The sequence below is a fragment of the Wasmannia auropunctata genome, unplaced genomic scaffold (genome assembly GCF_000956235.1).
Source record: "Wasmannia auropunctata unplaced genomic scaffold, wasmannia.A_1.0 LD336055.1, whole genome shotgun sequence".
Lineage (NCBI taxonomy): Eukaryota > Metazoa > Arthropoda > Insecta > Hymenoptera > Formicidae > Wasmannia > Wasmannia auropunctata.
The window spans coordinates 1,431,702-1,451,130 of record NW_012026835.1 but is presented as its reverse complement, the minus strand read 5'-3'; the positions used below and the strand labels follow the sequence as shown (position 1 = coordinate 1,451,130).

General features: G+C 39.2%; 3 protein-coding genes across 3 annotated transcripts; 2 read left to right on the top strand and 1 right to left on the bottom strand.

Moving 5' to 3' along the window:
* Positions 1-9: 9 nt before the first annotated feature.
* LOC105450875 lies at positions 10-9,053 on the top strand. Its single transcript, XM_011690976.1, has 8 exons — positions 10-901; positions 1,613-3,506; positions 3,647-3,881; positions 4,027-4,136; positions 4,235-4,481; positions 4,576-4,780; positions 4,877-5,081; positions 5,184-9,053. Exons 1-8 carry the CDS (start codon positions 117-119, stop codon positions 6,921-6,923), a joined length of 5,421 nt encoding a protein of 1,806 aa, XP_011689278.1. The 5' UTR covers positions 10-116; the 3' UTR covers positions 6,924-9,053.
* Positions 9,054-9,696: 643 nt separating this feature from the next.
* On the bottom strand, positions 9,697-10,634 carry LOC105450871. Its single transcript, XM_011690967.1, has 2 exons — positions 10,529-10,634; positions 9,697-10,087 (listed from the first exon to the last, which is right to left on the bottom strand). Exons 1-2 carry the CDS (start codon positions 10,544-10,546, stop codon positions 9,845-9,847), a joined length of 261 nt encoding a protein of 86 aa, XP_011689269.1. The 5' UTR covers positions 10,547-10,634; the 3' UTR covers positions 9,697-9,844.
* A 2,574-nt stretch (positions 10,635-13,208) lies between these two features.
* Positions 13,209-19,224, top strand: LOC105450896 (cuticle protein 12.5). Its single transcript, XM_011691001.1, has 4 exons — positions 13,209-13,333; positions 13,708-13,979; positions 17,908-17,962; positions 18,769-19,224. Exons 1-4 carry the CDS (start codon positions 13,322-13,324, stop codon positions 18,991-18,993), a joined length of 564 nt encoding a protein of 187 aa, XP_011689303.1. The 5' UTR covers positions 13,209-13,321; the 3' UTR covers positions 18,994-19,224.
* The last annotated feature ends 205 nt before the right edge of the window (positions 19,225-19,429 follow it).

Genomic DNA, 19,429 nt, shown 5'->3' with positions numbered 1-19,429 from the left:
TCTCTCACATATTTGGCATTATACATATTATTTTCGCAATTAATCTCCGTCCAATCATTTGTCAGTATCAGGTCCGATGTGTTGTAAGCGTCGTAACACTCGTAGCGTGGCATTACATGGAAACGCTCATTGTGATGAGAGTTTTTTTTATAGGCAACGGTGGAGCGGGTGGAGTAATCGGAGTAACGTCGGTCATAAAAGTCGGCGTTGAATCACGTCACGGATGGCGCGGGGAGCGTTGCGCGCTGCATCTCGTGGTCGCGGCGTGGATCGATAAAATAGAATGGCCGGTTCGCGCGCGGAAGAGAAACGGAGAGGGAAAACGCGTGTATGTATGTACAAGAAAGATCAGACAGACAGGGTGGGTAGTAGCTAGAGTGGTGAGTGGGTGGAGTGGGCGGCGGTGGCGGACAGCGGTGGCGGTAGTAAGCGATGGTGCGGTGCGGCGCGGCGGCGGTGGCGGCGGCGAGCATAAAGAGGATAGGATAATATCGGTGCGCGTCGGCGTCCTCCCGCGGGATCTCGTATCCGGCGCAGCCTCTCGTAGCCGCGATCTATACGATGTAGTTATGCCGAAGAAGGGCACGCGGCATGTGAGGGAGTTGGGGAATACGAAAAGTACCCAGCAGCGGCAACAACGTCAACAACCAGCAGCAGCAGCAGCAGCACCACCACCATCACCACCACCACCACCACCACCACCACCATCATCACAGTCACCGCCGCCCGGTGCGGCGACAACCGTCTCGGAGGTGGCAACAGCGAGACACTTTCGCAGCGTACATATCGGTCTGACCAACAGCAAGCGTTGGCTGTCGCTGAAGAAACGCCTGGGCCTGCCGACGGACGAGGATGTTGCGGTGTACTTGCTGGACCTCGCCGAGTCAGTCGCTGTCACTAGGTACGTTTCAGTACGTTTCGATGGCGTCATCGCCGCTGTGTTATTGTTGCGAATGTCGCGATCATAATCGCCGTGCCCGTCCCGACGACGATGCTGTTGTTTTGCCGATGCAGCAGACGCGTTGCATCGTTTCGCATAAATCGCTGAGCTGTCGTCTGTCGACATTGCGGCATCGCGACTCGCGTACGGGCCACCCGATCCCGAGGCCCCCGACAAAGCCAGTAGCTATCTGTCACATGTTCCTTCGGTGCTTTGAGCTTTCCCCCTACTCTCAGCGAAAGCGTTTTGTTGAATCGCCATCTTGCGGGGCGATGTATGGTTGGCGAGGAGGGCGACGCTGGCGCGTCGCGTCTGAAATCGATCGATACCGCTGTGTTATGATAGATGGACGCACGTTTTGAAAACGTGCGCAAAAACGAAAAGCGACATTCGCCTAATAATAAGGAAAAATAAATGGTAATAATTTTCAAGTTTTTGACTTGAATTGTTTCTATCGAGAAGAGAAAGAGAGAAATATGTTTTTTACTGTTAGAGAATAAAGTTAATAAAGTTCTAATTTTGGATAAACATATTTGCCCGTCCAATCTCTCAATTTCTAATTTATTTATGATGAAACTGACATTTGATATCACGACTCTGACAACATTTGTATAAAAGATGTTGAAAGAAATACAGACTCTAATATATATGAATTTTGTTATGCGCATGTAGGCAACAGGGTAAATGCAATGGAGCAGAGGATTGGAAGACGACGAATCAAGATCATAGCGATCGGGACGAGAGAGCTATCAAGGTTGAAAGCTCGGATAAGGAAGATGATGATGACGAGGAGGAGGAAGAGGAGGAAGAGGAAGAGCAAGAGCAAGAGCCCGTTCGCAGAAGTTCGAGGAAACAAACTCCTGTGTTAAACAAAGGTGTGCGACTTGATTCTTCTTCCTGTACGGTAAGCAAGAGCGTATCGGACGTGCTGGACGATGCGATCAAATTGCACGTGCGACGCAGTTCGAGGTCGAAGCATCACAAGAACAAGACGAAGCATCGCAAAGATAAGCGGAAGAAACGACGACGAAACTCAAAGAACGGCGTCGAAGATAACGGCGGCGGCGGCGGCGGCTCCATTGGAGTAGACAAATTCGAATGTACCAGTGAGAATGCATCGTATTCGCGAAACGATTCGGCGGAGAGTAGAGATTCGAGTAATCGCAAGATGACCGTAATCAATGAATTAGATACTAAATTAAAATTAGATGTAGAGAGCTTTGGAATCGATACAAAGGACGTTGAATCCCCTACGACCAAGACTGATCACGTAGATAGTATAAGAATTCGAAACGATGTAAATAGTTTGGCGAATAACGACATCACCACCACGTACAAGATAAAAGCGATTGGTGTACCTGGCGATTTGACGAGGGATACCTTTGAGAATAATAAAACTACCAAGCTCCATTTTGACGATACCATAGTGTCGTCTCTTCCGAAGCAGCACACGTACAACACCGAGGATTTGAACAAGGACGTAGAATATTTATTGAATCCTGTACCCAATGTCAATGACAACGGCACAGTCGAGACGGCCGTCGAGAACGCAACTGAGAAGAGAAACGAGGCTAGGATGATGCGTTGCACAGACTCGCACGAATATAAAAATGCAACGTTCTGCGATGCATCGAGGAACGGCGAATCCAAGGATGCGGAGGCTGATCGCAAGCTGAAAAGAAGACGGAAACGTCCTCGTCGTGATGCGCAAATCGAAGAAAATTCCGCAAAGGATCTCACCGAGAATAATTCCGCTTTAGATTCCGCGTTAGAGGCGACGGTATTTAAACATCGACGAAAAAAGCACAAGCATACAAATGAGCACAAAAGCAAAAAACATCACGACGTACGAAAGGCGCCGCAAGACGGCATCGTTGTTGTTCGAGAAGACGCGTGTCCACCGGAGGCGGCTGAACAGCTGCTATCCTCGACGGCAGGATCAGGATCTAGCAAGATCACCGAGGATGGCAATGAGAACGGAAACGGTGACGATGATCCTGAAGCGGGCCTTGATGGTCTTGACGGTACTACCAACGGCGCAACCGACGACGTCGCGTCGTCAGCAGAACCACAAAGACTCGCGATCAAGATCAAACTCTGCCAAGAATGCAACAGCCGTCATTTGCAGGACGCGTGCCCTTTGACGACGTCGCAGTACGCGATAGCCGACGCGATTTTTTACGAGCAATGGTTGAGTAGGCACAAGGAGAACGCAGAGATAATGAAAGCCATCACGTCGGAGGACCCAATGTCGGAAGGTTACGGCAGATTAGCGTACGACGGCTTCGAGTCGGGTGACGAATCGCCAACATCCAGCGAACAATGCAAGGCCAAACCGAAGGTGCAGAGAGAGGAGAAGCAGCTAGTAGTAGAGATAGATCGACCGCTGTATGCAAGGGATTCTCTGCCGGATTGTCTCGAATTGAAGATCACTAATACCGATCACGGTCTCGGCATCTATGCCAAGAACCCGCTTCCGATATACGCCAAATTTGGTCCACTTGTCGGTATATCGGTTAGGGAAATGGACATTCCGGATGATTTTTCTATGCGCCACATATGGGAGGTATTTTATCATCATTTGAATTTTTATTGGAATTTCGATAATCTTATTACATTGTAACATTAGCATTGACATTGCAGCGTTTGTATTGCAAAAGTAATTTTTATGAGAATAAATCTTTATCTTTCTTTTTTTCTTTTCAGATAGATAATAATGGAAAGAGTACATATATTAGTACTACAAATCCATTAAAAAGCAATTGGATTCGATATATTAGACCAGCCGAGACGAAGGAGAAGAGAAGCATAGCGGTAATCGCTAAGCATGGCAAATTATATTTTGTTACAACTCAGAATATAGCATCAGGGATGGAGCTCACTTATTGGGTAGAGTCACAATCTTCCACGTGGACGAGAAAAAATAAAATCAATAAAACGAGTACGTATATATGTATAGATTTTTTTCAGCTGCTGAAGGAATCAAGTTAATTAACTAATTAATTGTCTCTCTCTCTCTCTCTCTCTCTCTCTCTCTCTCTCTCTCTCTCTCTCTTTAAAACTAACAGACTCTGTCATGCTTTCAGATTGCGGAGGATGCAACCTTATTTTCGCACATTCGATATATTATCGATTGCACTGCTGCATCTTTCACGACATGAATTATAGTTTAACGATAAGAAAATATCATTGCAAGGTACTTAACGTTACACTTAACTGTCGTGAATATTTTAAATAAACAATTGATTGTGTTCTTTAACTTACAAAAATGGACTATTCTTTGTTCTCTGTTAGGTTTGCGGTGCCACAGTGCTCGGCAAGGATAACATTATGAAACATGCAGCAGAGTTGCACGAGGGTCGCGGCGCGTATCAGTGTCAATATTGTAAAAAGTTTTTCTTAAGGCTGAATTACTTAGAAATGCACCGAACTTACGGATGCTCACAGAATCCACATCGAGCGCGACCGTTATGCGATTTCTGTGGCCGTAAATTTTGTCAGCCACAAAAACTAAAAGTACACATCAAGAGGATGCATAGCGGTAATAGCGCGCACAATCGATTTACATTGTATTTTTATTTTTGTCTTCCTTATTTATATATTTACGCGCAACATGTGCACGCGTTTTTGTGCAGATATGGCCGAGGTGCTTAGGGAATTTCAGTGCAAGTTGTGCTTGAAACTATTGGGTTCTCGCGCGGCTTTACAGCGGCACATGAAGGAAGTCCATCACAAAGACGTTATTGCCGCAGCCACGTGCGATCGATGTGGGAAAATGTTCCAGAACAAAAGTAATTTGAAGATTCACATGCTGACTCATAGCGGTGTGAAACCATTTAAGTAAGTTTCTTAAACTATGTTATATTATTTTTTTTCTTTTACGTAATCAGTGAGTGACCATTCATGTGTTATGGCTGCCTATCTTCTGCGCTATAGATGCAAAGAGAACGGCTGTAAGGCAGCTTTCACTACGAAGCAATGCCTACAGTTCCATTACAAGAAGGTGCACGGTCTTTCGGAGGAGATGATGCCCAAGATTGAGAGGTCTGTGGCGTACACCTTTGACGCATACAGCGGTGGCCTCGTTGAGGACATGCCTTGTGGAAGAATCATTCACTGCAACAGAAGAAATTCTTCACAAGTAAGCTACTCGTTATATATAATCCTATAGGCAATCGTACATATCGTAATATTTAGCAAAGGGTCTCTCTTCTCATTATGCATCCTCTTGTCTATCGAGCAGGACAATAGCAATAGTTTACCGTCTCTGGACGACTGCAGCTCGGAAAGTAATTTAAAAGTCGAGACATCGACACCGGTACCAGCATCGGCATCAGCATTAGCATCGGCACCGTCAACAACACCGACACCGGCATCGATATCGGAATCAGCAACGGCGTCAACATCAGCATCGGCACCCATATCAATATCAATATCAGTATCAGTATTGGCATCAGCATCGACGGCAGCAGCGATGGCAAATTCTGCTCACAACGTCATTGTGGATTCATTACAAAGTAATGAGGCAAATTCTACAGTGAAATATAAGACGGAACAACAAGAGTCTCAGATACCGAGTATGCAAACCGCAACCAGTGAACTTGATGCAACGACGATGGATAATGGACAGACGGAGGTCGATCTATATGACACATCGAGAACACATCTGATCAAGAGTAGCAAAAAGTGGCTGACTGAATTTAATCCGCCGCCTACTTCCGACATCGCTGTTCATTTACCGGCGGTCTCGGCGCCGTCTTCTGACATTTATGATTTTGAAGACAGCAGAAAAGATAGTGGTAGCGAGAAAGCGGTTTCGCGTACCAGCGCGACGGTGCCGAATTTGATGGAAAGCAATAAATTACGATTGAACGTGTACCGCAGCAGGACGGAAGGCGCGAGTTTGCTGGTTGAGGCGGCCCTAGATGCCGCCGAGAGGGACATAGGAACGGTGTCCAGCCCGATCTTGGAGGACAACGATCGCGAGACCAATCTCTACTCTATCTCGAGCCAATTGCAATCCCCGATACCGCAATCGCGATCACCGAATCATTTAGACTCTTATATCGTACAGCAAGAGGAGGAACTGATTTCGCCCGCACCAACCCCGGACGACCGGGGGCACACTCCTCCTAGCCATTTACACGTGGATTATCACTTACATCGACCTGCGGTCGACTACATCAACACCTCGCGAACACATAATATCGAGCAGTATCTGCATCACGAGGAACTGCCGCGTGTTTCTTCACCGAATTACATACACATGCAGCAAGAAGACTTGGTGTCGCCGTCAGCCACGCCGAATCATCGTTATCAGGACGTGCATCACCATCAGGTGCCAACGGATAATCTCTCGAGCGACGAGGGTGACTCGGTCGCGCAGAATCTTAGTTTGTCCGTGAAGGAGAAGGCGTTGCAATTGGATCTCTCGACATCCTACAAGTACGACTCGCTCGAACAGGATTTCACGCGGGAGAGATCCAATTTTGAGCCATTAGTGCTCAACAGTGGTGAACTTCAGGGTTTAGACATGTCAGCTCGGGGTTTTCACCACAATTTTGGCGGCCAGATGCAAAACACCCGCTATCATCATCACCATTTGTATGACATCGGCGAGCGACAAAGTGTGGACCTCAGCAGAACGGGCAGTTACTCTATGTCGCCACCCCCGCCACCGCCGCCACCTTATCCGCACAACGAAGTTGTGCGAGTGGTCAGTTTGGATCTCACTCCTGGCGGCAGACATAGTGTCGATTTGAGTCTCTCTCGATCACATCATCTGCATGGATCTGCTACTCGTGTTATCACCAGCCCACAACCAGGCTCGACTACGACGCACGTAGTATCCGATGCCGGAGAAGGTCGAATGCTGTCTCCACCTCCACCTCCCTTGTCTGGATACAATCCCAGTTATCCCGTAAGTCCAACTCCGTATCATCCTCCGAGATCCGGCTACCACCATTATCCCGGTTATTATTGATCATCTTTAATGAATATCGCGACGGTTTGTACATTCGACGTCTTCTCGATAACTTCTCGTTTTATAGATCCCCGGTCTTCGAATCCCGGTCCTTTTATTATAAGTACTTTATTTTTATCATACTCTAAACAAGTAAACAACTTTACTTTGTGATCATAAATTATTTAAATTTACATTGTTTTATATCTCGCGACACGCTCGTATCGCAGGCGGGAACTGCCATTTTCATACGTTATAAAAAGCAGCGCAAAGTTATGCTTTATTCTCGTGATCAATTTAATATTTAAGATGGTGATAATGAAAATTTTGGCATGCACAATTGAAAAAGTTAGAAAAAGAAAAACAAAGCTTTTCGACTTAAGAAGACGATAAAAAAAATCAATATCTCGTACGATAGACGGTCGTAACACTGTAATTTAATGCGATAAATGCACAAAAGTGTACACGGTACATTTCCACGAAGATTCAGATCAGATGTTATTTTTTTAAAAAAAAATCAAGTAGCACGAGATTTTACGCAGAAAAATCTATTCCAGCATGATGGAGTATCTATAGAGGAAAGTTCATTTATCCGTATTTATATAGCTGTTAACTTGTTTTTCGTTTACCCTTCTCCAATAAGCTGTGTATGCAGAGCATGCATGACGTATGATGAGTACATCGTTTTATAGAATGATCGTTAAAGAGAAGGGCAGGAATAAGGAAAAGGAGAAGGATACAAAAAGGTAAGAAAACAAAACAGAATTATGTCGTAATCCAGTGCCACGTCCGTGATAATTAAGATTATTGAAAAAGTTGTTACCTCTTAGCTTATATTCTTCTATTTCGGACCTATACTCTACCGAGGAATAATACTCCATTTTAACGTGGCTTTGGTGACAGCAGCATCCCAGAGCAGCATAATTTTCGCAAAAATTACGCGATTAAAAATTTAAAAAGCAAATTAAATTTTTTCACGAAGAAAAAGAAAGGATTTAAAAGATGTCCCCGCATATACTAGCAATATTTTACTAAATTGTATAAATTCTATTTAAACACATTCTTTAACAATTTGTAAATAATAAAATCATTTCGAAATGTGTATCGTGTTTTTTTTCCCGTTTACAAACAAATCGTTTGTAAAGTATGCGTCTGTGTGTGCTATCTGGGATGCTCTAATATTTGTGAAATTTGTCAAGTTATCAAAATGCCTAACGCGGTAGCTATAAGTATATCTTTGCATGGTGATAACAGATTGTAATGTTTGTTTTTATCTAGTCATTATATATTAGCAAAGGTGGATTAGCCATAAGTTACGATGAGTATTTCAGCGATCGCAAATAATTTGTCCAAACATGTATTTACATGTATTACATGTATTTTATCGTGAATGCAAATTCAAACTTGTATGAATTTTGTTTAAAATCTTACGTTTTTTCGCCGATTAATCTAGTAAGATTAGTGATATGAACGTATTCCATTATTGAAATAAAACGCAACGTTTTACAAGTTCTATTTTATGAAACTGACATAATATTATATTATGTTTCATTAAACTTGTAGACATTATTTACGCTTAAAAAACATGCGTGCGATAGCGATTGCATTTCTCAAAAAAGGGAAAATGCGCGCGCGCGCGCGCGCGCGCGAGCGTGTGTGTGCGTGTGCGTGTGCGTGTGTGTGTGTGTGCGTGCGTGCGGGCGTGCGTGCGTGCGTGCGCGCAATATCGATGTATTTCACGCAAATGTGCGTATGAAGGCGATACGATTTATAAGGTCTCCTGCAAACGCGTTAATTTTCGCTTCCAGATTTCTGGATTTACTCTCTTTAGCAATTTATCGAAACCAAAGATCTAAAAATATTGTAACTCTTGTGCCAAATCGAAAGGCGCTCATTGTTATATTATATTATTGTATACATGCAACTTTTAGCAAAACATAGCCATTAAAGAGAAGGCAACGCGCGCGTAATGTCTGTCACTTTTGCCATACTTTTCATTGGTTATTATATGTTCAACTATAGGTATTTCACCCGCGTGAATAGTTTTACAATTATTCTAATTGTAAGAATATTTTGTTAATTTCTTTTATGTAGTTTTTTTTTACAATGCTTCTGCCATTAAAGAAAGTTACCATTTCATTTTTATTTTAATCGCGTCGATTTTTATTTAAAATACATTCGCGCTTGCGTTTTCATTTTTTTTGTCATCATAATTTGTGCAGCATAATGTAAGGACAACAAACGATATATCTATTAATATATATGTATGTATATACATATATACACACACACACACACACACACACACACACACACACACACACACACACGCACACACACATATATGTATATATATGCGTGTACATGACAAAAAGAAAAATTCAAAAGAAATGTTTACGAGTACAAAATGTGGCACAGACTATATTTGTATCAGGTTTATCGACATTAATATTGTAAGTTATATTAATAGAATATGGCAATGATTAAGCAGAGAGATGTATTTTCTTTCATCCAAAATTATCTTTTTTATAGACGGATTTACTGGAATATTAAAAGATGCATTAAATGTTTTCTTCTCCAAATCTCGCATTCTCGAGTGGATTGGAATGATTCTCCGTGTGTAAAACAATTATCGCTTACTGCTACACATAAATCTAAAACGTAAATATATGCGTACATAAACAAATAATATTAAAAAAAAAATTTGAAAGAATTAATTGTTTTACGGGACTTGAATAAAAATGACTGCAGAGTATACACAGAGGACGGGAAACAGATAAAGTAGAATAAAAAATCACGATCAGTATATTTGTATATTTGCAATATGTAAAGATGAAGCATATGGAAAAAGTAGTTATTGCATGTTAATAATGCAGCAATTGCCAGTTAGAGTTTACTGGATCCATCGGAGGCAGATTGGCTAGGTTTTCGCCTGTTTCGTTTTAGCGTCTTCCGGTAATGATAGGGGCGGAATAGGCGGCCGACAGAGCGGGATAAGCGGAATAAGCCAATGGCGCAGGTGCAGCTGCTACATATGGGGCGGCTATGGCATGATTAATAGCGTGTGCGTTGTAACTCGTGGCGTAGGTTCCGACTGTCAAAGCTGCTGGCACTGCCGCCGGAATCGTTGAAATCGCTGGAATTACTCCGGCAGAGCAGACGGTCACAAAAGCGCCAACGAGAATCTGCAAACATATAAATTCGGAATAATCGAAAAAACAATTTGCAGAGAGAAACTCTATTATTTCATATAAATATGCGAATGTCATTAAGAGTCGTATCATGGTCGTGTCTTGGCGCGTACAGAATACGCGCAAAACCGCGGCGGTATTAAATAGACGGACACACGTATGGTATAATTAATTGCGGAGAAATTTTCAAAGTTACGACTTTTATTCTATGTAAAAAAATTATGTAAGATTATATTATATATGGAAGAAAATGTATATTGAAATATCTTTTGTTTGGTTTAAATATTAGAGCGAGAAAAATACATATATTCGAAAATTTATCGAAAATTAGATATTGATCGAAAGATTAATTTCTCTTCTTATTATAAATTATTATAATAAGGACAACAACAAAAAATATCTTTATAATGTATTGAATTATTCACGAAAACTCACAAAGATTTTGGTCATCATTTTAACCGCGGTAACCGGCGTAAGTGATTGTCTCGCTGCAAAAACTGCGATGCCTATTCTCGATTACTCCGTGTCTTTTATATACATCGTGCCTTCTCTTACGAGAACAAAGACTCTCTCCCACCGTGATCACGATTTATTGTACAATTCGCGCGCGCGGAGGCACATCCGGAATAATTTACTATGTGCAGATCCGTTTTTGGATTTCAGGCCATATTTTTTATTATTACTCAAGTACTGATATGGATTTTGTCTGTAAGATATATAACTCTTTTTCTCTCTTATACGATATATACAAATAATAATATTTGTGTGTATGTACACATAAACGCGCGCTCGCGCGCTCACAATGTGTATACACACAATGTGTAAATTATAATTAATTATTCTGCATAGATAGATGAGATACAAGCCGCGTTATGAATCAATAACGCTGCATATGTTGTATTATAATTGCAGTGTTAGCTGTTATTGAGCAGATAATTTCGTGTTTTTTTTTTTACGATTCATTCTTTTACTTTTTAAAGGTAAAACAAAATTATTTATGCTTAATTATTATTTTTTCCAAGTAATATCTAATATGTCATATTCTTGTTTCTCTCAAAGATGTAATATTTATTTATTTATTATTGCTCTCTATTTTATTTCCTATAAATAATCAGTATAGGTATACATATACGCGCGCACGCGCAATGTGATTCCGTGATTTAAGATAAATATATTTCATTCTTTTCATTCAAAAAATGATAATATGTTCTCGCAAAACGGATCTCTTTTCCGATCGGCACATTTCTTTGTGAAGATATCAAAAGGGATAGAACGGCTGGGATCAACGATCGATTCATGCCCTCGAACGGATGCTTTATGCAAACGATCGCCAGAATTTGTTTTTGCCGTGGCGTCGTCGTGGCGTGCGATCAGAAGGGGATCAGAAGCAGGATATGTCTTCCAAGGTTGCGAGATTGCGATGTGGCTGAGCGAGATTCGAGTTTCCAACTAGGTTGCTGCCGCTCGCTCGAGTTTAATCAGGTTGAAGGCTTCCGATGCACGCATATCTCTTCTTGTCCCGTTCATGCGTCGCACAACGCGATTGTCTGATCTGTGTAAAAAACTGGTACTCGAGGATCTCGCGAGTACCAGCGAATCCTTATTCTTATCTAGCGATATTTCTTCGACGCAACGCGATCATTCAATCATTCGGCGACGATCGCTTTCGTTTCGGCATCTGCTCGATTAGCCATGCGTTCCAACGCACTTTCTTCGGCTACGTACGTGCGGCCACTTGCTGAAGAAGTTACGTTACGTAAATCGTCAAGTATCTACATTATCGATGCGCAACCCAGAATGTCGCGATCGAAAATCGCGACCAGATTCGTGATGACGACTTTGCGGGCACGAATCGAGAATATTTCGAGAGAATCATCGTATATAACTCACCGATATATCGCGAATTAACAAATTCATAGATATTTAAGATATCGATCAAGTTAAATGTTTATTTCACTCAAAATATATATTAGATCATTGGATATTAATGGCAGTAAATTATACATAAGAAGAACAAAACAAACGTACAAATATGTAAATATATATTGAAGACTGACAATGAGCTAGTAATGTCGACATATTTTTACATTTCTTAAGATAAAAAAATTTTGATGATACATTCTTGAAGTGTAAAGACATAAAAATTGGCGACAAAAGATCTAGCTGTCTTTTCTATCTCTGAAACCATATACATATAATAACCTTGATAGAACGATGGGTTGAATCCCACAAATCGCTTGTTTCTGTGTCCGAGATATCTGCCCAATCGCAATTATGTAAACGAGAATGGCGCGGAATGGGTCGTTACGTAATCCTCCCCACCTAGATACGTGATCGAATACAATGTATGGCAAGGTTGCGCGATAGGGAAAATGATTACGTGAAACGCGTCCAGATCGCCTTACGGCTACTGGCTGACAATTAGCGAACAGCTCTATTCGTATATTAGATCAAATTAGCAATCGTATAGAGTATATACTCTTCCATCCTTGGATTCATACACGTTCCGTTTCATCAATCCGCGAATCTTGCTTTCTATCTTCCTCTCGCAAAATCTATCAAGATCTCGCGTTAGATAGTATATATCGAATCAATCCTTGCAACGTTTTTTAATTGATGTATGCACAAAGAGATAAAAAATAACATGTATTTCAACCCTATCTAACGTCAACGTATCTAGTATAAGTATGTACATATAAAGAAAAGATATGAAAAAGAAGAAAATCTTTGTCAAATCGATGTTAAAAATTATATAAACTCTCGAGAGTATATTCCGATAGTTTTTAACATCCTGCGTGTGGATGCGTGAGATTTGAAGAAGGTAGAAGGTGGAAAAAATTCAAATAAAATTGATTCTTAAAAGCACGTTTGAGCAACATTAGTGGAGATAACGTCGCTATTTCACTAACTATTAATCGGAGGTCGTTGAACAATTGTTGCGAATTAATGACGAAAACGTCAGTCGGCGTGGAAAGGAAAACCACTTGACGATGCTCGTCGTGCTCTTCGAGAGAGAGAGTCGTGCCAAGAAAGAAAGAGAGAAAGAGGCGCGGTTCACGCATCGAGACGTGGTGCTCGTTAACTAGGAGGTAGAGGTACTGATGGCCTCGACGAAGTGCCAGTTGGGGGTCGAACAAAGCGCTATAAAGGCTTTTGCTTTTTCATTCGAAAAGCAGAATCTTTTCTTTCCTCGCTTCGAGTAGCACTCTCGATATTAAACCATTCAACATGTTCAAACTGGTGAGTTTCTAACATTGAAATCCTCTATCAAGTATTTTTAATTGTCTTGATATAATAATGTAATTCATCAAGTATTTTTCATTTGAATTTTAATGATTCTTAATCGCGCTCAATTATCATCGTTTTACATTCTTTACAAAAAAAATCCACTATAGAGTGTTTTCTAATTCTACATTTCAGAAATATTTTTTTGTAAAATTTAATATATATATATATATATATATATATATATATTAAATTTTATATATATAACAATTTTTGTGCATGTTATTGACAAATAAACATTAATGAATTAATGTGTTTCTATCTCTCCTCTATTTTTTCACTACGTCGTCATGATGTTGGTCAATGAACATATCATTCAATTTTTGTAGTGCATTCTTTCCGTTCTTCTGACTATCGTATGCTCTGCACCTGCCCCTGTGCCGGGAGCGGTTTTGGCGGCACCCGCGGCTGCAATCGCAGCAGTGCCAGCGCCGATTGTGACGGCCAGTAGCAGCCAAGTGGTCGCCAGAAATTACAACACGCTCGCCGCGGCTCCTCTGGCTGCAGCTCCGATCGTCTACGCACCGACGCCTCTAGCAGCTTACAGCACTCATGCCATTGCACCTGCTGCATACACTGCCTATTCCGCTCCAGTTCTACTGTAATCTATCGCAAATCAAATCTCGATCGCTATTTCGATCTCTGTTGGAAATTTTGATGGCGAAATCGATCAATTGACAATAAACATCGTTGTTGTTGAATTTAAACTTTATCTCGTGACATGTCAAATATTTAATTGTAATACTGATTTCAATAAATCCAACTTTTCCATCTGAATTTTCATCGTATTCTTTACTCACAATCTATACTTTTGAATTAAAATTTATCTTTCTTTTTCTCTCTAGTTTTAGCTATCATGCAAGTAAAGCTTAATCATACTTTAATCATAAAAAAACTTTGTTAACTTTATTTATTTAATTATTATGATATTTAATGTTATTATTAGCTTCAGCTGTGTCATACATTAAAATATTATTATTTATTAACATTTATATAAGCTATATAAGTCTCTGGAGAAGATTATTTAATATTTCTCAGTAAACACACTGCACGCAAGCACAAAACAAATCATATAGAAATTCTCCTCCGCTTCTAAAATCTCTTTGATTTGAAGTAAAATGAAGGAAAGCCAACACTCACGAATATACGTGATACGAGTTTAATTCAGTTTAACGCAGGAGAGTGCTTCAAGCGGTTTATGTCACGACGTAATCAAAGAAATAAAAGCAAACGAGAGGAAGAGAGGGATAGCAAAACTTGTTCGTACAACGAGATCATCGACGTCGCGTAGCCCCTGGCTAGTATAATTTTCTCAATACGGTCAGTCCTGTTTTGGTTTCCAGTCTCCCTTCTTCTCGCTTAGTCAACCGGATCTCATCAGCGAACAGAAAGAACTTCAAGGCGGCGCCCACATATTTTTTCTCAAGTTCAAGTTCGTCAAGTCTGCCCGCGTGCGGAACGCTGCCGCGAACCGCACCGCGCCGCACCGCGCCACCTTAATCGGCGCCACGCTCGTTCGTTCGAAATTATATGTAGATCGATTGATCTTTCTCTCTCGAGATACGATCACTAACAACATCACTCTGCTTTTGATTAGTTTGATTAAATCCTACTAACTAATTTAGCATGTCGAGAATATACAGAAACAAATAGGATTTTTTATAGATACTCTTTTGATTTGCTATAGATATACACTACTCGTTACGCATGTCTTTAATTGATATTTTGTTGAACCTTTTAAATGTACACACAATTGATTGCGCTTTATACATAAATTACTCCGATATGACGGCATTGTAAAAATGTTAATTTTTCACAATAAAATTCACAATAAAACTTTATACGTTATATTTATATTTATATTTTATGCCTATCGTGCTTTATTACAGATTATAGGTGTTGTATTAATTTTTATTTTCTCATGAAAAATTTAATATCGTCCAAACTTTAAAAAAAAGATGAACAAATTAAAAGAAGTTAATAGTAGAGGAATGGACATAATAAAGGAAATTAATAAAATGTTACTTTGTAAATTTATGTAAAAAAACAAGTTAAAGAAAGATAAATTTAAGAAATAATAAGGAGAAGTTATAATATATATAGCATATATTATGGACGTAAATTTTATAAAATTTTTAATGGGATTTTTAATGGAAGCCACTTTAACTCTCGCGTTAATCGAAAGAAATTGAAATGGGGAAACGAAAATCTCGATTTACTCGGCAACCGAATATAAACGTAAAATAAACCAATACAACTTGTCGAAAGTGTATCAACATTTATTCGTGTCGTGACATTAAAAGAAAGATTAAATAGGTCATTTTGATTCTCCTTTGATTTCCATCAAAATGAATCAAATAGAATTATTGCGAGAAATTCAGCAGCTTTTGTTTATCATATATTAATTATGCAAGTTATAGCTAGAGAGCTTATTTGTCAACTAGACAATGCATCTTTACGTAATCTTACATTTCACGCATCGATAATGGAGGCTAAGATCGGTAGAATCGAAGAGTAAATAACAATACAAGATAATTACTCTATCAGATGTTACACAGTTGAATTGGCGAGGATAATCGAAGAAGATAAATGTGCAGCGTTGTATTAATAAGTTAGTATATCGTTAAATTATAAGCTAATTCACACGTATGGTACACATACAACACGGTACGTGTGTGTATGTGTTAGAAACTATTATTTAATTTATGTGAAAATTGTATGTAATTATCAAATTTACAATCGATAAAATCTACAAACAACAAATATGATTATATCTCAATACCTCATTTTAAAGCAAAGTGCAAAACTACGTTACGTAATAAATATAATGATAATAGTGTCGATATTATAACTTCCAGTAAATATTCCAACTTGTTGCGCGTATTTAGATATTTAATAAAAATTAATTAAAAATAGATAAGTAAAATCAATTTTTGCAAATAAAAGCAAAGCATTTGTTATTACGCAACAAGTTATGCATTCTATTTCTTTGCATATTTTTTATCATGTGTATTTCCGTCCAATGTTCTCTCTTTTTGACAATTATATCTTTATGAATAAAAATACGGACATAATATATTTAGATAAGCTTGTAATTATTATTATAAAAACTAAATGATGTCATACATTGAGTGTCATACATTGACAGCGGAGATGATTGATTCTTAATAAATTAGAAGTTTATATATAGGTGATGTTTGAAGAACAATGCTTGCCAAAAATTCAAAGCAATTGCTTCTCTGAAGCGATTAAATAGGCACGTAGGCGTGAGTGTACATCAAATGCTCTTCAACGACCTATAATCAAATTGCAAAATGATTTTAAAGGTCTCTCCCAGGAATATAAATGAATATAGGTAATATCGCGGGTAATACCTTTATTATATGTGTATCTCCAGCGCTATACGTATACGTCAGAATGTGTGAAAAATAAGTAGCTCGGTAAAAATAAGTAGGTAAATGCGTGAAAGTAAAGTAACAATTACTAATTTATTATTATTTTACTAACGTCAAAATATATAGTACATCATAATTAATATATGGTAATATCCTTAAAATTTTTCATTACAATAAAAATTAAATTACAGGTTAAGATCAGTGTCATCGTTATTTGAGAAATATTTTTCGGGTATCAATGTCTGGACAAAGTCGTTACATATATATATAACGAAGGTAAAAATCACAAGCAATCACTAATTGTCGATCTGCAATAATGCGTTATCTGTAAATTTTTGGCGACGAATTATTAAATCTAATTATAAGAAAAATTTTAAGTGCAGGCATGCGATAATTATATAAAGTATTACGTAAAATTTGATAAGATTCGAAACTGTTGTACGTGATACAGCAGATTTCTTAAATCTATATAAAAAAAAGAATTAGCACAAAAATTTTTATTAACAGGTTATTCGACATAATAAATAAATATTTTTTAAGGTTTTATAAGTAAATTAGTAATCGTGCAGCAATCCCGCGTAATTCTTTCGATACATTTCTATTTACAAAGAAAGAGTGCAATGTCATATGACTTGATTTTACAGATTTACTGGTAAAATTTAAGATTTTTTCACAAGATTTGATGTTACACTGATAAAATCACTTATTAGATGAGTCAGGCAGCTTTTTGTGAAACATAACAGGTTTGTTTGTGACAAGGAACTTTAGTGGCGTATATATTCCCGTTTGTGCTCCCGAGACAGAAAAGGAGAGTAGTCTGACCACGCCTGGCCGTCATCGGCGACCTTGAAGAATCATCACGCGCACCCCTACCCCTTATTAATGTACGGTCGCGCAACAAAGCTCCATTGGTTGCCGACTGAACCGCGGCTGAAGAAAGAAACGGAAAAAGAAGAAATCGCGGCCTAGCGCATGTTCGTTTTCCGCTTGAGACAAGGCGACGCCCTCTTCGAAGGTGCGTTAAGAAAAGAAGCGAAAGAGAAGGTGAGGCGAAGGGTGAGGAGACGGGAAGTGGAGGTAAGGAGACTCGGATTCCTTACTCCTATATAAGACGTGGTACGTCGTATTTTGGAGTATTATCGTACTGACTGCAAGCCAGACATATACGAGCTCCAAGATGTTCAAACTGGTAAGTCAATTGAGATTTCAGCGAGATTTATCCGTTTTTCACTTTTCACGATTGTCTGTCGATTTTCTATCGAGAAGAAAATCGAATCTGCTATCTGTTTTTTCTCGCGTAATAATTTTATCACATAATAATGTCAGATATGGACATACACAGGGTGTATCACACATATGCGTTTAGTTTTTCATAACATATATCTTGCAATTTCATATCTTCGCTTGTCATGTACTTTTCGATTTATCGCTGAATCAAAATAAGTGAGCCTCTTCACGCGGAAGAGAAAACGAAAATTTATTTACACAAATTTAGAATTCCCACGTTTGCCAATTTACTCGAATACGAATGACTTTTGCTTAATTCATCGTACATATACTCGCGATTTTCGCGAAATTCATTTTCTTCATCGAGAAAGGTACGCCTCGTCGTCGCGTTATTCGCGAAAAAGAATTCTCGTTCAGGGACATTTCGTTCCAATTATTTATAAATTTATAAATTAACCCAAAGAAAAAAACGTGACGCATAAATTTAACAAAAGAGATATATTCTGAAACTCTGCAGGTCTATTAAAAGTTCACAACAAATTAAATAATAAGATATTTCTCGCGCCTAATCTCAGATTGCCTTCATTTCCCGTAAAAGGAAAAAGTGATCGTTATTTGTACCGCACAAGAGGAGTTTTCTATTATTATTATTATTATTATTATTATTATTATTATTAGCATTTGCGGTGCCGTATTACAATATCGATTGTTTACAATATCGTATAATATTACAATTCTTACTATGTTAAATGTGATAAATTGTTACAGTTGTGCTTGTTCGCCTTTTTGGCATTCGCCGCGGCTGCGCCGGCACCCGCACCCGCACCGGCACCCGGCGCGATCATCGGCGCCCCGCTTGTAACATCTTACAGCGCTCCCATCGTTTCCGCGCCGTTAGCTTACAGCGCATACAGCCTACCGACTTATAGCGCGTATTCGGCATACCCGGCCTTACCGTACGCGTATAAGAGTTATGCAGCCTACGTGGCCTAATTGTCTAAACACCAGGGAATACCAGATACCAGGCATCGGAGATTAAGGACCAATTTCCATCGACGCAAATTGATCGGTCAACGCACACTTGAAATCTTTTTCAAAAATCAACCACGGATTTGTTTATCCGCGGTTCATTCTCTTCATCCCCTTCTCATCCGTCATCGAATAATTCCGCTCTTACATTCCATTATCAAGATCCAGAATCAATAAAGACGCTTAAAAGCAATAGTACGAGTTTGTTTCTTATTCGATCACACCCCTACGATTTACTTACTAATACATTGTACGAAAAAATGCGTTTTACATTCAGAACAAGTCAAAATCCATCGATACGTCGATACGTATAATTTATTTATATCAAAGAATTTATGAATTTATATATGTATATATATACGTCTCGATGCAGATATACCAAAATTATTCAAAGGCAAAG

Bases quoted from the DNA above. Each gene is read 5' to 3' on its own strand.
- LOC105450875 (XM_011690976.1), top strand. From the start codon at position 117: ATGGAAACGCTCATTGTGATGAGAGTTTTTTTTATAGGCAACGGTGGA. The intron at 4,137-4,234 runs GTACTTAACGTT...GTTCTCTGTTAG, and splicing joins TAAGAAAATATCATTGCAAG to GTTTGCGGTGCCACAGTGCT. The intron at 4,482-4,575 runs GTAATAGCGCGC...GTTTTTGTGCAG, and splicing joins CATCAAGAGGATGCATAGCG to ATATGGCCGAGGTGCTTAGG.
- LOC105450896 (XM_011691001.1), top strand. The intron at 13,980-17,907 runs GTAATCTATCGC...CGTATTTTGGAG, and splicing joins TATTCCGCTCCAGTTCTACT to TATTATCGTACTGACTGCAA. The intron at 17,963-18,768 runs GTAAGTCAATTG...AAATTGTTACAG, and splicing joins GCTCCAAGATGTTCAAACTG to TTGTGCTTGTTCGCCTTTTT.